This window comes from Rhamphochromis sp. 'chilingali' (assembly GCF_963969265.1).
Source record: "Rhamphochromis sp. 'chilingali' genome assembly, chromosome: 6".
Classification (NCBI taxonomy): domain Eukaryota; kingdom Metazoa; phylum Chordata; class Actinopteri; order Cichliformes; family Cichlidae; genus Rhamphochromis; species Rhamphochromis sp. 'chilingali'.
The window spans coordinates 34,475,439-34,492,311 of NC_137933.1; the positions used below are offsets into that span (position 1 = coordinate 34,475,439).

Consider the following 16,873-nt stretch of genomic DNA (forward strand, 5'->3'; position numbering starts at 1 on the left):
ACCCAAGTGTACATATTTAACCCAGTGTGACTCCAATGCAATAAGACAATCCTTAGCAATAATGTTCGTAGAAATTCAGACAAAGACCTGAGAAACATGACAAAATACAACAATGCAACCCATTCAATATTATTGTACTGTGAGATATGATATCAGATATGATAGTTATCTATTTAAGAAAGAGGGGGGGGGGGGGCAGGAGGGGGAAGAGAATAAAGATATGATGCACCAATGCAGACCAGTTCATTGCTATTAAGAAGTTGGATATGGTTATTGTCCGTGAGAGGGGGGCAGAGAGTTCAGGAGCCTCACAGCCTGTGGATACAGGCTGTTGGCCAGTCTGGATGTTCTGGCCTGTATAGACCTGTACCTTCTCCCTGAGGGCAGCAGATGGAAAAGGTGGCGCGCAGGGTGATGTTGGTCCCGCAGGATACTGTGCACCCTCCTCAGACAGCGAGTGGGGAAGATATTACTGATCTCTGGCAGACTTGTTCCAATAATTCTGCCAGCTTCTTTCACCACCCGCTGGAGTGCTTGCTGATCGGCCTTGGTGCAGCTGGGGAACCACACTAGAAATCCATACGTCAGAACGCTGCTGATGGCACAGTTGTAGAAGTTCAACATCAGAGATCTGGGAATGTGTGCGCTCCGCAGTCTCCTCAGGTAGTAGAGGCGCTGTTGGGCCTTCCGTACAACTGAGGTGATATGGTTGCCCCAGGACAGGTCCTCGGTCACAGTTACCCCCAAGAATTTAAAACTGCTCACCCTCTCCACCGCCTCACTGCCAATGAAGAGAGGCAGATGGTTGTTATGACCCCTCTTCCGGAAATCTACAATGATCTCCTTGGTCTTTTTGGTGTTTAAGACCAAGTTATTGTCGTGGCACCATGACTCTAGTTGTTGCACCTCTGTCCTATAGTTTGTCTCATCATTGTTGGATTTAAGTCCGAGCACTGTAGTGTCATCTGCAAACTTAACAATGAGATTGGACGCGCAGGAGGAAATACAGTCATGGGTGAAGAGAGTGTATAGCAGAGGGCTCAGAACACACCCCTGAGGGGCACCGGTGTTGACCACAAGGGTGGAAGAGGTGTTCTTACCCACTCTGACACTCTGTCTACGGTTAGTGAGGAAGTCCACAATCCAGTTGCACAGAGAGGAGTTAAGTCCCAGTTGGTGGAGTTTGGGACGGAGTTTGTATGGCCGGATGGTATTAAAAGCCGAGCTGTAGTCTACAAAGAGGAGCCGTGCATAGGTGTTCCTGTGTTCCAAGTGCTTCAGTAATGTGTGCAGCACTGTGGCGATCGCATCCTCGGTTGACCGGTTCTCCCTGTATGCAAACTGGTGCGAGTCCAGGGATGGTGGAAAAGCAGCTCTGATGTGTTTAATGACCAGTCTCTCCAGGCATTTGGCGGGAATGGGGGTGAGTGCCACAGGTCTGAAATCGTTCAGACATGTGACATTTGACTGTTTTGGGATGGGAACGATGGTTGCTGCTTTGAAACAGGATGGTACCAGTGAACAGGACAACGAGGTGTTATATATAGAGGTGAAGACGTCCGCCAGGTCCGCAGCACAGTCTTTTAGCACCTGGCCCAGCACTCCATCCGGCCCGGCCGCCTTCCTGGTGTTAATGCTCCGGAACACACGCCTCAGCTCATGAGTGCTCAGGACCGGAGCAGGGTCGGTTGAGGGGAGAGGGGACAGGACAGGGTCGGTGTTCTCCCTGTCAAAACGGGCATAAAAGAGATTTAGATCCTCAGCCAGAGTAGAACTGTCGGCTGAGGGTGATGGTGTTCTTCTTTTGTAGTCCGTGATAGCCCTGATGCCCTCCCAGACCTGCCTTGGGTTTGTGTTGTCCTGATTTTGAACTGTTGTAGTCCTGTTTTAATTCTGGATCAGTTCTGCGTCTGGTTGAATTGGGGTTTAGTCCCTGTGTCTTGATACAGCCCCGACTTCGTTCTGTCTTGCTGCTTAATTAAAAAACTAGTTTAAGGTGTCCTGCATGTGTGATATATATATTTCCCTATATGAAGTCATTCTTTTTTGAACAAAACTCAAAACAGAGCCTATTAATCTTTCAGTCATTTCTAACCCCACCCCCCCCAAAAAAAAAAAATCCCACATGCATACTACCCTTTAGGGCTAAGCCCCGGGTGTTTCAAATGTCTGGCTCCGCCTCTGCTGCATGAATAAACTTTTTGAATCCTTTATCATCTGCAACTGAAAATAGTTGTGGATGATTAGTATACCTTTCTAATGTGACGTTGTTGTCCCTGGCTCTCTTTCTTTCTCTCTCCCTCCAGCTCTGTTCCTGTGCTACTGAGAGTGTAACTACCGCCCCTCCCCCCCTCTTCCCACCGCAAAGCACAAGGCTCGCGTGCAGAGTGAAGCGGAAAAAAGTGCAAGAGAGAGGGTGAGAGACAGAAGGAAAAAAACCAAGATTCCCAATAAGGAGCCGGCTCGAGTCGTTCACTTCAAAGAATCGGCTCTAAGAGCCGTTTCGTTCGCGACCGACACATCACTATTAGGTATGCCTGATCCACTGTTTGTTTACCAAATATGTAACTAACACACACACACACACACACACACACACACACACACACACACACACACACACACACACAAAACAAAGACACACTTTAGAATGCTTGAACGCTCCTTGATAGGACCTACATGTGATATATTATAGTGCTTAAAAGGACCTTGAACTGACAGCAACCAAGAAAACATTGGAAAAGTTTTGATAGAGTTTTACAACAACAACCAAAACCATTTTCAAACGTTTCTCACCAATTTAAGAGCAAAAAAACACATTTCACCATGTCATGTGAAATATTTGAAGGGAGCATTTTGGGAAACCACTACAAGGTAGAAGCTTTTCTTGGAGAAGGCACCTTTGGTCTCGTAACCAAATGTCAAAATACAAAAACCAAGCAAGCAGTGGCTATTAAAATCAACAAGAGCAAACCTGAAATTTTGCAACAGGCAAGGTGGCAGGTATGTCCTCTGTGTGCAGCGATTCCTGGTACCATTGTGCAGACGATTTGGTATAGAGCACCCGAAGTTATGCTTCATATTCCATATAATGAAGCAATTGACATGTGGCCTCTGAGCCGGCTAGCTGTGGAGCTTGCTACAGGGTTGCCACTCTACCCTGGGAAAATGGATTATGATGTTTTAAAATCCATCACAGACACTCAGGGCCAGCCACCAGACTATATTCTAGACTGTAGCATGGCCACAGAATATTATTTCAGAAAAAACGACCACAGCGAACAGCGCTGGACATTTAAGACAGAAGAGCAATTTCAGTATGAGACAGGATACCAATCCAAGGACACTCGACATATAACACTGCAGCATCTTGATGACCTCAAACGAGTAATCACAGTTAGAACAGGACCTGAAAGTGGCACAGATTTATTGGTCAGCCTGATTAAACAGATGTTGGCCTTGCTTGCAAACCAGCGCATCAAACCCTTGGAGGTTCTCAAGCATCCCTTTTTTGACCCTGGCCTGAGAGTTCCCCCTGCATTAAAATGAGGAGCAGAGGGGGACACAAGTCTCCAGCATTGCTTCTTTGACCCCAGACAAAAGTGACAAAACCACAAGTAGGGGTTGGAAAAGGTAATCAACAGCAGAAATACAGTGCAAACAATGCAAATCCAATACTCCTTTAAACCTGATAACAACAGCTTAATATTTTAACAAAAAAATAATCAACTTGCTCCAATATTTATCACCTTGGCTTTTTTTTTTTTTTTTAAATTTTCACTCCCTCCACCCCAACCAGTCACGGCAGATGGCTGTCCCTTCCTGAGCCTGGTTCTGCTGGACATTTCTTCCTATTACAAGGGAGTTTTTTCTCCCCACTGTAACTTAATGCTTGCTCATAGGGAATCCTCTGATTGTTGGAGTGGCCAATATTGTAGGACAGGGGTCTCAAACTCCAGTCCTCAAGAACTACTGTGCAGGCTGCAGGTTTGACAGGAAGAGTTGGAGTAAGAGAGCCATTGCTAAGAGGTCAGAATAAGGCAGAGAGGCTTGCCTGGGCCATGAAACACCACCATCGGACTACTGAAGACTGGAAGTAGGTATTAGGGACTAATGAATCAAAATTTGAAATCTTCAGTTCATCACTCAGGATCTTTGTACGCTGTCGGGTAGGTGAAAGGATGGTTCCACTGTGTGTGGCATCAACTATCAAACATGGAGGCGGAAGTGTGATGTCTCAGGCTGTTTTGGACCCAAGAGCTTGAAAAAGAAGGAAACTGGACTTGTGTAAATTTGCAAAGATGTTTCATCTCTCATTCGATTTCCCAGGAATAATGTTTAAATTGTAGATCATCCTTTGTTTTATTCTTTATGCTGCTGTAGTAGTAATTTTAATTGCAAGATTAACTGAAATGTCCTAATTACCAAAGAAAGTCATGTCTCAAACCTATCAAGCTGACAGAATCTGACTTTAGATCAGCGGTTTCTGAAACAGCCCAGAGGATCTATATATTTGATATCTACCTAATCAGGTGAGCAGTGGGTGAATATTCTTTTATCATGAATTTTTTTTAAAAAATTTGATCTTTTATTGACCATCGTATCAAAGAAAAGCAAATCTGCATGTGAGTTGTGTGTATTTGCTATGTCAACCATTTTTGCTATTTATTGCTTAATAATGCCAATTGCTGTGCAATAATAATGTAAAGACTCCAAACTCCAAAAAGACTCAAATATGAGAAACCGTGTTAAGGCCTTTTTTTTTTAATGTTCTAATAGGCAAGTTCTTTAAAAATACAACCTTACAGACTGCGCCCGTGAGTGTGTACAGGAACTTCTGCAACAAAGGATGACCTAGATGCAACTCACTGCAGGATTTGTGGGAAAAATGTAGGGTCACGTGGAAAACAAAAAACCAAGACGTAAATCGTACAACTCTTTATTTTATGTAAAAACTCCATTTTGCTTCTCAAGAAAACTATTCCTGTTTTACAATTCCAGTGACTGGAAGCAGTAGCAAACATATGAAAACATGTCAGTTGTGAATCGTTCAGTAATATTTTGTCTCAAATTTAATCCTGCTGGTTATTGAGAAAGCCCCTATAGAATGATGCTTTTTACGACTACCATGCAGTGATCAGCTGTCTGTGATTAATCCGGTTAAACGGCCCACTTTCACCTGAACTGTTCTGTTCTAAACAACCAAAGCTACGGGAAAGGATCTATTTCACCTTGTAGTGCTTTTGATACTTGTCTGAAAAGGTAACCTTTTCGTTAAAGGGAGAGCTGTACAAAAACCCACCACTCTGAAGGCACTCCCTAAAGCACTAAATCAGAGCCAAAAAGAAAAAGAGGCATCCCACCACATCCAGTTCTTGTCCCTTTGTTCAAAGTCAATAAAAATAAATTCACTTCAGAGAACAATCACACTGACCACAATGCAACAAGAGCGCTACAAACAAGCTGGAAGGCTGACACCTATCAGCATCGCTGTCATTTGTTTGAACATATGCTTTGAGACATCATTTAATCCACAATATTTCCCATTTTCAGTAAATAATCTGACACAGCTGAGTGTAGTAACAGTAGGGAGGGTGGGGGAGACGACAATTCAGAGGACAACACTGTAAGACAATTCAAAAGTAAGCTGAAATTAACAGAGGACTCCACATGTTTGGGACATTTAACAGGTACTTAAATGATAACACATACTTCTGGCAGACAATCAGTTTAGCTCAAACACGTCATTGTTTTGGGTTTTTTGTCAGTTTTAACCTGTTTAGGTGTCCTTCCCTACAGGAAAAACAAAACACCTTCTACAGATTTTACTAATAATGAATATTTCCTCAAAAAAGGTACAAATAACAGGAAACTGTTAAAAAAAAAAAATTTAAAAAAGAAATACGGCAGTCAACATATACATCTATACCTAATATGCTGTAAACTGCATATATCAAATGAATGGCTGCACTAGGCTGCCAACCTAAAGCTGAAAGAATTCATCTGATTTATGAGGACTGACTGATCTACTTACTGAATACATACGTCTTAAAAACTAGGAGGGACTGGGGTTTTTTTGGTGGGCAATAAATTTGCTGTGGAGCAGGAAGAATAAAATGAGATCAGAATACATTCAGTAAAGTTCAGATTTTTGCTTTTTCAGCTGGCTTTGATCTCACTACATTTGAGAATGAATTAATGAAAAATAAAATGCTTAAAGTCGAGAAAGGATACTGAACACATGCGTCTGAGAGGAGAAAAAAAAAAAAAGTGCAACAGGTGATGCATTGAATTTTGGTGTCAAAGAAATATATCAAACGGAGTCGAGGGGAACTGAAAAAAGATAAAATAAAGCTATCGATCACACCGACTGTGATCCGCTCACAGTATCAGAGGGCACTCTGGATACAGCATTCAATATCAAACAATACTGTAAATTAAGAGAACAAACTCCAAAACATGGTATATTTACACGTGTTCCTGTCCATCCGGTGACTGCTTATCAAACTAATATTTCTGGGGCAAAAAAACTAAACAAAAAACAAAAAGCCTCATTGTGAAGCTGAGAGAGGGAGCGGCACTCTCACTGCCTGAACAGTCCACCGTGGTGCTGGTGACCAACAAGATGTCTTCATTTTTTGTCTGTTGAATGCTGAGAAAATTTGTAGGATGAATATAATTTCATGATGACTGGCTACCATTCATCGTGGATCCATCACTGCAGTACTACGCAGCCACCTTGTTCTCCTTCTGCAAAAATGCAAAACAAAAGTTAATCATTTCTTCCAATCTGCTTTATTTGCTAGGAAAAAAAATACATGTGAGATCTTCAGAGAGCATAAGTGATGGACACAGCCTCGATGACACCTCACTGTTGAGCAAAAATCCTGGTACGATGCCTTAAGATGAACATTTTTGCTGTCATGATAACTGAAGAGCGAAGTCAAATGAAACTGGACTTTCACTCTTAGAATGGCCATATTTTACATAATGAACTTAATGTTTCAGACAATGTCCTTAAACTAGTGAGTTCTAAAGCTCATTGGGAAGGTGCCTACTGATATACTGAGTCTTTGTTGCTCACTGACCCCTACAAGACCACAAGGGTGGCCACTGAACAGAACACAATGCACTAGTAAATTGCAATTTACTTTTCACATCTGGAAGCTAAGTCCATCTTATACCGTCTATAATGAGTTCATAAAGGATTTACCCTGTATTCGAAATCAGAGAAATCCCGGCCTCCTCTGCCACCTCTGAATCCGCCTCTGAATCCAGGTGGAGCACCTCGGGGTGGTCCGAAGGAGCCTCTGCTTACCGGTCGCCCTCTGCCTCCACGAGGCCCCATGAAGCCTCGACCGCGGAAACCACCTCTTCCTCGGTTGTGCCTCAGAGGGATGCCGAATGTCTCAGCGTTCATTCGTCTCTCTTCAGCCCAGGTTGGCCTACGATCCCTGAGACACAGACATCAATAAGGATACAGATTTTTTTTTTTTTTTTTTTAAAGTCACATGAAAATAAATTTACACGACATAAAGCGAGGCATCACAGGCTAACATGAAATTTTTTTAAATCAAAAATTCATTAGAGAGTGAACAAACCAAGCATTAAGAACTAAAAAAAAAAAAAAAAAGGCGGCTGTACATTAGTGAAGTTCCAACTTTGAGCAGATGACAGAACATTAAAAAGTTGTTTTTTTTTGGATTTTCCTGCACACACGAAAAACCCAAACATCTTTAGTGCTTCAGTGGGCGGCAATGGATGGACTAGTAGCAATTCGGTGTCCCATTCACATGCGAAGCCTCGACTAACATAGAAAAATTCTCCCTTTGGAAAAACCTCTTTCACTTGTTTTATTGAAAGAGATAGAAACAAAAGTCTTTCAGCGTATTGATTAAATACAAAGCATAGTTTATGCAGAGGCAGACTGCAGAATCTCCAGAGGGGCACAAAAAACACAGATTCTGACCTTTTTTTTTTTTCTTAAGTGCAGCTCTACACATCTTTGAAGAACCTTGCTGACAGTTCACATGCCAAATCTGCTTGTTGTGTAAATCTCGATTTTTTATTTTATTTATTTTTTTAATATATAATCTGGCCGGGCTGAAAACACAAGTGTATCTTTTTAAATCTATTATGACTACATGTGAGACTTCACATGAGAGATATAGACGGTGCAACTCTCAGATAAAATGAAGTGCTCTGTGACTTTCTTTTTTCAGTTTCTATTAGGGCTGCTCAATTAATCGAATTTTAATCTCGATTACGATCTGGGCTTTCAACGATCATTAAAAATGACTGAGCCGATTATTAGCCCCTCCCTCGTGCTTTACTCTCGCGCTGCTCCGTGTGGCAAATCGAGCGCACCTCTCTGCATTTCGAACACGTGTCACAACAATTAAGAGCAGCGGTCCCCAACCTTTTTTGCGCCACAGACCGGTTTATGCCCGACAATATTTTCATGGACCGGCCTTTAAGGTGTCGCGGATAAATACAAAATAAAACTAGTACCGGTACCGAAAAAAAGAAAATTTATTCATAACACACGTGAAAAGACCAAGGAAAACCGAGTAAACGATAAAAACTATAACAAAATAACGCCGAAAACCGATAAAAGCCCTGAAAACTATACATTTCACACCTGAGCCTCAACTCTCGCAACCCGGTACCAAACGACTCACGGACCGGTACCGGTCCGAGGCCCGGTGTTGGGGACCTCTGATTAAGAGGACCCGAGAGAAGCTCGGAAAGCTAAGCACAAGTTATTTGGAGAGGAGAGTGACTGCTGTTGATTGAAAAGAGAGGTAAAAAAACAAAAAACAAAAACCTTTAGTGGTGTGGAAACATTATGGGTTCGCGGAGTCAGACGTGACTTAAGTAGACATAGTGTGTAAACTTTGCTACAGTGTCGTAGCTGCACCACAGAGCAACACTGCAAAGTTCACTAAACATAGATGTTTACATTTTTCATATTGCAAACATTTGCACTGTTATCAGTATTTGCACACTATTTTATGACAATCTTTAAAGTCATTATTCAATACATTGTTATTGTTAAATAAATATCGTCAAATAATCGAGATCTCAATTTCAGTGAAAATAATCGTGATTATCATTTTTGCCATAATCGAGCAGCCCTAGTTTCTATTATTCATGTACCAGTCAGAGTTGCAACACCAGTTGTTTAGAAGACTGCAGCAGGTTCACTCTTATCAAAAGTGGTTTTAGATGCCCTGTTACAGGTCTGGGAAATTTTTCATTGCAGAATATTTAAAATTTGGTTTCCCTTATATTCGCTGAAAATAAATTCTACAGATGCGGTGACAAAACTTAAGTCACTCAAATCTTAACATGCCCTTGTGTAACTAATCCACCACAGAATAGATTAAAAATAAATAAATGGATGTATTGAGGTACCTGGTATCATCACAGGACAGGTTATCAAAGAAGGACTTTGACTTGTCATAGTAGCAGGTATTTATCACAGCCTCCTCTTCCTCAGCAGCACCTTCATTGGCTGGATGCTCTGATTCCTCTCCATTGAGTGCCTTTTCAGTTTTGTCATCTGTAGGAAGAAATGTTGTAAAATCAAACAACTTAAAATGGCAGAAATGTTCACATATGTATCATGGTATATTTAACCTCCAATTTTAGTTGCTGCAGTTTAGAACTTGTTTAAGTGGTACCTTTGAGTTTGAGCTTGTTCTGGAGCTCTTTGTCAATCTCGTCTTTGTGAAACTGGGCGTTGGCAGTCTCAAAGTCAAAGTCTTCGTCAAACTTCACTGTGCCATCCCTGCGCACATTTACTTTGCCTCTGCTGCGGTTTCCTCTTCCACGGCCACGGCGGTTAGAAGACTGAACACCAGCTGAGAAACAACAGAAACAAACTTAAGTATTAAACTTTAAAAAAGAAAAATAGTGCTTCCCACTTGATAAATTACAAAAGTACATTCTGAGGGAACTTTTGAGAATTGGCTGACGTGAAATTAGCCCAAAGCATTTCAGGAAAGGCACTGCCATCCCAACATGAATCCAATAAAGCTTTTCATTATATATTTAAATTTTCAAAGCTGAGTAGCTACAAAATAAAAAAGATGAACACATCAGTAAACAGCAGTAAGTGTTGTGGACATTACTGACTGAAGGTGCAAATTACTCACCACCTTGGCGCTTGTTGGGATCCCGGTTTTCAACTGCACCCTGCTCATTATCTGGCTGCGCTACCTTCAGAACCTCAGGAGCTGAACAGGAAAAGAAAATAGTCATCAATTTAACTTGGCAGGGCTTGGCACTGAGGAAGACAATAATATGAGCTTCAACTGCAGCATGGGTTCAGGTTTATTTGTATTTGTTAAAAAGAATAAATTCAGAAGTTAAACTCTAGTTTTTGGTTCTGTAGAGTAGCCACCTTGTTTATGACTTGCCTGATTAGGCTGATTCTCTATTAACAGCAGTATTTGATAGCCAGTGCTAAATTTTAGTTCTTTCCACACTAACAAGCTGATAATTAAAGACACCAGACAATTTGTATTCTTTACATCCTGTGGCTTTGCAATCTTAAAATAAATAAATAAAATGAATCAACATTACTGATTAATGTCTCTTTTGCTCTGTTATGAACTTACTACAAATAACTTTTTAAACCAGCCACAACCTACACTTTTACCTTTTCTCTGCTCCAGGAGGTCTGGAGGCTTCTGGATGCCAGTGGTGGTGGTTCTGGAAGCTGCTGCCCCTGTCTGACTCCGCTGTCCTGCAGGTGGAGCTGGGGCGGATGATGGTGGGGCCTTCACTGACTGTTCCAGGGTGGGACTCTTTCTTATAGAATCCAGCTGGGGACTAGTGCGTCCTGCAAACAAACAAACGGCAATTAGAAGCTGTTCCAAAGTAGCTGCTGTTATGGAGGGGGAAAAAAAAAAATTCACATTAAAAGTGTTAAGTGAAAAACATACTGTCCATTAAAGTCCTGCTTGTGAAGGACTCCACAGTGTAAGCATTTCCCTTGTATTTGTAATAGATTTGTGTGCAGTGTAAAACATTTTTGGAGTATTTGTGAGTAAAAGTAACCTTCACCCCAGTCTACTTAAAATATATAATACACTGTAGTAGTGAAGATGATTCTGTCAGAGCTGAATGATAAGCTTCAGCTACTCACACACTTCCATTTTACTGGCAGTGGATGACACAGATGTTCACTGACAAAAAGGTAAAAATCCAATCTGTACATTTAGAGAAAAAATCTTCACCAGTTTATTAGAAGTATGATGCATAACTGTCTTTGCTGTTTCCAGTTCAAAACACAATAGGGATCAGGTGTGTAGCAGGAAACTCAAAGCAGCATGCAGCTGTGCTCTATTCAAATGAGCAGGAATCAGGTGTTGCTCCAAATTTGCTTGAGAAACAGATGTTTAGCTTGTCTGAGGTCACTACGTAGCATTTAGACAGATATCAGCAATGAAAGATTTAACTGCATCTGCTACATTTCCATCCAAGAGAGTGTTTGGACAGGTTTGAACTTGAAAAACCTAATGCTTTTTAATGTGGTTTAGGGCTGCTCGATTATGGCAAAAATGATAATCACGATTATTTTCACTGAAATTGAGATCTCGATTATTTGACGATATTTATTTAACCCTTTAAGACCTACTATAGAACCAAGTCCACCAGAGCTTATATTATTTTTTTACATGTTGTAGTGCCATTTGTGGGAGCATTTCAAGTTGCTAAATAACTGTTATAGCCCATATTTTAATAATATGTATGCATTAAGTCCATAGTAACTACATTAATTGCAAAAAAGTGCAATAAACTACAAAAAAATTTATATTGTTTTTGTTTTGTTACATATATTTCTACTTGGAGAAATTTAAGAGGCTTATCCCTCAAAACTTTAAATACAAAAAAGTTGCAAAAAATAGTTTACAACAACAGGAAATTTATTTTGAGTGTCTTCATAGTTTTATCTTGGAGATACATCAATTTTTATATACTGCAGGAAAAACAAAAAAAACAATCCTATGATGCAAATTTGCAAAGAAAACAGCATGTGCATCAAAACAAACTATTTCCAGCAGTGCAAGCATCCCAGAAACTATTCAGAAAAGTCAAACATGACCAGTAGAGGTTTTTAAGGCCTACAAGTAAAAAACTACATTTCCACGAAAATGACGTCACTTCCGGTTTCGGCCAGGAAATGGCGGACATGCGACAGTTCGCGCTGACGTCTGTTTCACTGTGGGAAGTGTTACGAACAGCTGATCGGATCGGCAAAGCGTGTTTCTGGAATATTATGTTTTTGTTCCTGCAAGCACTTTTTATGCAATTTTTGCAAAGCTTTATGTGGAAGGAAACCGTGACCGAGGACAAGCTGATGGCACAAGATGTAAGTAGAACTCCTCCGGTTTCATATGCAAAACAAATTATTGCGCTAGCTTACGTGGTTCAGGTTCTACAGGGATTTAAAAATAGTTACACAAAGCGGAGCATGCTGCTCTGACCGGATTTAAAGGGTTAACAATGACTTTAAAAAAATAATATAAAATAGTGTGCAACACCACTGAAGTTTTTTTTTTTTTTTTTTACACCTCTCTTTTCAACCAACAGCAGTCACTCTCCTCTCCAAATAACTTGTGCTTAGCTTTCCGAGCTTCCCTCGGGTCCTCTTAATCAGCGGTCTCCAACCTTTTTTGCGCCACGGACCGGTTTATGCCCGACAATATTTTCACGGACCGGCCTTTAAGGTGTCGCGGATAAATGAGGGAGGGGCTAATAATCGGCTCAGTCATTTTTAATGATCGTTGAAAGCCCAGATCGTAATCGTGATTAAAATTCGATTAATTGAGCAGCCCTAATGTGGTTGACTTGCTTATTTCACACAGCTCCTTACCAACTGCTCCAGTAGATCCAAACTGTTGAGAACCAATGGGTGCAACACCAAACTGGCTGTATGATGGGGCAGGAGCCCTGCTGAAAGGTGCATAGGACCCAGGAGCCTGGAATGATGGAGGTGCTGCAGCACTTGAGGATCCAATTGATGACTAGACAAACAAATATACATCCAGTTAAAAACATTACAAGACTTTTAAACATAGCTGTTGACCATGACTGAAAATACTATGATACGATTATAAATGTCTGATGCCTACATTTCAAAACAACAAATAACACAAAATGAATGGGCAACTGTTGGTTGGACACAAAGCTGTTAATAAACCTATGTACATCTTAGAAAGTGTTATCTAGAAGATAGATAAGATACCATATCTAGAAGGAAAAAGGCCTGACTCTACTTTGAATACACTTTATTTTAACAGACTCCTTTGTTTGTGAATCTGGTTTTCAGGGCTTCTACAACAAGTGGTCACTTTATTTTTTTGTTGCTTATTGTATTTTCTAATTGGTTTCTTTATTTTCTTAAAATGTGCAATAATTAAAAACATTGATAATCACTTATTTTCTGTAACAAAGAAAGAAAAAGCAGTAAAACAATAGTTGTCACTTTCTACCTGAATTTCTTTATAGTTGATCCTTGTAATACACAGGTGTTTGAAATAATGTTAACGATGGCCCTACAGCAAAGTTCCTTTAAAGCAAGCTTTGCAACTCAAAATGCCACTAGGCAATTATTTCAGTAATTATTTTGAATGATTACCTCAATTGCTATTATTTAATTATAAAATCACACACACAAAAACTCTACATACAGAATAATTAGTGAGTGTCTCTCCCTTATGTCTCAATAAAGCCATGCCTGTGCCACCATGAGCTAGCATACAAGAAGCCTTAAAGAAAAGCCTTTATACAGCTGTTTTATAGTAATGGAACGCACCAATTGACTTACTTGGACTATGGCAGGGTCCTGCGGCAGGGCACTGGTGGCTTTTGGTGGCTCACAAACTGTTAGGTCTTTAATATCACTTCCTCGGAAGATGATGTACTCAAAGACCTCATCCCGAGGAGGAATAGGCCTGTCAGTGGGCCGATCCTCAGTGCCAAAGGAGCGAACTGTAGGGAAAACTCACAGGTTAACTTACACGACTTTACTTTTATTAATTAAGGAGGAGAATTTCCTTGCGTTAAGAACAAACACTGTTGACTTCACATTAACTTTCAATGTTAGAACTGAATATTATGAATTAGCGTTGGAATAAAGACTAAAGAAAACAGACGCCTCAAGTTATATCAATTTTTGTTAACCACATTGTTCAAAATAAATTCCACATAATATGAGCTCGAGATAAAGTTAGCACTCTTCCCATACGCACAGTCTACCAGGTCTTAGCGATACTGTCAGACAAGAGTATTATAATCAGAGTTTCTAAAACGCATGTTAAAAAATAAACACTAAAAAGAGCCAATAAGCCGCAATTAATGCTTTAACAAGGTATATCTGGTGGTAATTATGTGTCACTTGGTGCACATCATTTGACTTTACCACAATTACAACGTAAACAAAGGACTACAGCGCTTAACTATAGCGCCAGTTAGCTCTGTTGGCTAACTAAAAAGCTAACCAACAAAGCCAAATACCCTAAAAAATGCTGTTCTCCTTCGCTTAACACTTTTACGCTCTTTGAGTCTTGTATTCCCTCTCTGTGTGCCTTAACTTACCTTTAGCGAGAGCTACAGTCGAGTTTTCTGTGTCAATCGTGTACAAAATTCCTTCATAGCGGATCTCGGCCTTGGAGATGAGGCTAATTTTGCTGCCGAGGTACGGTGTCCCTCCTCCGCTCATCTTCGTCCTTTAACTTTATTTACACGCGTACTTCCGAAGAAAACGTTTTGTGTCACACGAAGCGTCGGATGCGTTCTTTTCAGACCTGCAGTTCTCAGACTACATAACATATATCGTCAAACGACACTATGAATCCCGCTCGCAACTGATCTCTACCACGACATGGCCGTTTTCATTTTCCTTCCCCTGCCGCAAAGGATTTTGGGAGATAGGTAGAGGCCTAGTCAACTAAAGTCGCCTCCTTTTCCTCTTCCATCCCTTCCACTGTTTCCTTTGCTTACAAATAGAAACGAATGATGTGACAAATATATTTTTAGCGGTACTAACATTTTCGATACAGTTTTGGCTTTTATTTTGTAATTATTATAATAACATTTCCTCAAAGGGATTAAATAAGTCACTAAATAAGGATACTTAATGCAGGTTTGAAATTTAACCACACAATAATCTCACGATATTACACGAGATTACATCCGGAGGTTTAGAGCAGAAAATTTCGCAGCCATTAAACAGTCTACATTTTTTACGTGTCTCCCACAGCTGTGATGACGCTGTCCCTGCAAGGCAGTTCATTTTAAATGAAAAATAATAACAACGGTTATTTTTATTTTAACGTCAATGTCTTTAGGCAGAGGCTTCTGAGCAGTTATAGTTAGGCTAACTCAAACTAAATACTAATTGTGAAAACATTTTTACTTAACCACAAATAAACAAATAAACAAAAATCTAGATTTCTTAAAATAATCAGAATAAATAAAAAACAAAAAACAAAAATAAAGTAAAAAAACACCCCCCAAAAAAGGAAATGTCTTTAGCTTTAGCGTTTGATATTATGCCAATAAAACTGAAACTAGTTATTCCCTGGCCAAACAAATTCATAGTAATGTCGTGGTGATGTAATGTTGCAGTGTTGTGATTTATATTAAAAAATAATGCTTTCAGTTAAATTGAAGTTATTTAACGTTACTTATTGGGTGTTTTGTCTTGTTTTGGCAGAACATAAACTGTAGGTATAACTGTACAAAATGTACAAACATTTCAAAAAATTATAAGAAAAAAAACTCCATAATTATTGCTTATAATATTATTATTTTAGTATTTAACTTTAAATATTACTGTACTTTTTACTAAAATTACTGTACTGTACTTAATATAATATACAACTTATTACAATCTTTCAATCTACAACAATCAAATACAGCTACCATATATATATATTTTTTTAAATTTTTATGGTCATTGTTGTTGTTATTTTAACTACTATAACAAAAATATTCCCAATTATTCCTGATTCTTTTCTCATAATGTCATTTCATTTCAACCCTGCACTGCCTTGCTATGTTGAGCCACTTTAAAGAATAATTTAATAATTTATTTATTATCATATTTATTATTAATATTTATTATCATATTTTAAGAAATTCTAATCTTATTATTGTATGTTGGATTAAAGACATTTTAATTTAATTTAATACTTCATATTTTTATTTAGTCATATTTTACCCAATTGTATTTATTTTTTATTTCATATTAGTTATTGCCAAATTTCTTTTTATTTGATCTAAGATACAATCCTAATGATTTAGGCTATTATTTTACAGATTGTGTTAACTTCATTTTTAACGGCTGTAAAAAAGTAATTTACTAACTGTTTGGATAATAAATGATATATTTCCCATCTTACCTTTTGCAAAGGTAAAAGAAAAGATGCACAGAAAAGGGAAAAACAATACCAAAATCAGACCTAATAATTATATAACTTCTGTGTAACTGCTTTGTTTCAGATCTGTTTTATTTATTCATTAACTTAGTAGCTTTATGTACATTATAACTGTCTTATATCGTTTTAAAATAATCTTTGCTTTCTTCCTGAACCTTTTTCTTATTTATATATCATTTTCTTTAAATATGGTCAAAGCTCCTCATATTCTACTTTGGGATGGCGGTGTAACTGCACGGTACTTAGTATGATTACTAATTAATACTCCGTGAAGGTAACACATAATAAATAGGATACAATAACCACAGACTTACGGCTACACCTAGGACGCCCCTTCCTCCATTTATACCCCCCTTATTTGATGACGTCAGATCCATTCCCACAATGCCTAGTAACACGCAGGCGCATTGTAAAAAAAA

At 39.3% G+C, this 16,873-nt stretch overlaps 1 protein-coding gene across 1 annotated transcript; it reads right to left on the minus strand.

Annotated features, from left to right (window-relative positions):
- Positions 1–4,923: 4,923 nt before the first annotated feature.
- lsm14ab (LSM14A mRNA processing body assembly factor b) lies at positions 4,924–14,938 on the minus strand. The gene is made up of 9 exons (XM_080885068.1): positions 14,611–14,938; positions 13,841–14,004; positions 12,887–13,037; positions 10,667–10,849; positions 10,161–10,241; positions 9,687–9,866; positions 9,418–9,565; positions 7,214–7,454; positions 4,924–6,750 (listed from the first exon to the last, which is right to left on the minus strand). Exons 1-9 carry the CDS (start codon positions 14,732–14,734, stop codon positions 6,727–6,729), a joined length of 1,296 nt encoding a protein of 431 aa, XP_080741194.1. The 5' UTR covers positions 14,735–14,938; the 3' UTR covers positions 4,924–6,726.
- Between the last annotated feature and the right edge of the window lie 1,935 nt (positions 14,939–16,873).

Coding starts and splice junctions, on each gene's coding strand:
- lsm14ab (XM_080885068.1), bottom strand. CDS start 14,734: ATGAGCGGAGGAGGGACACCGTACCTCGGCAGCAAAATTAGCCTCATC. Junction 10,850..12,886: donor TGGATCTACTGGAGCAGTTG/GTAAGGAGCTGT, acceptor GTTTGTTTGCAG/GACGCACTAGTCCCCAGCTG. Junction 9,867..10,160: donor TCCCAACAAGCGCCAAGGTG/GTGAGTAATTTG, acceptor GTTGTTTCTCAG/CTGGTGTTCAGTCTTCTAAC.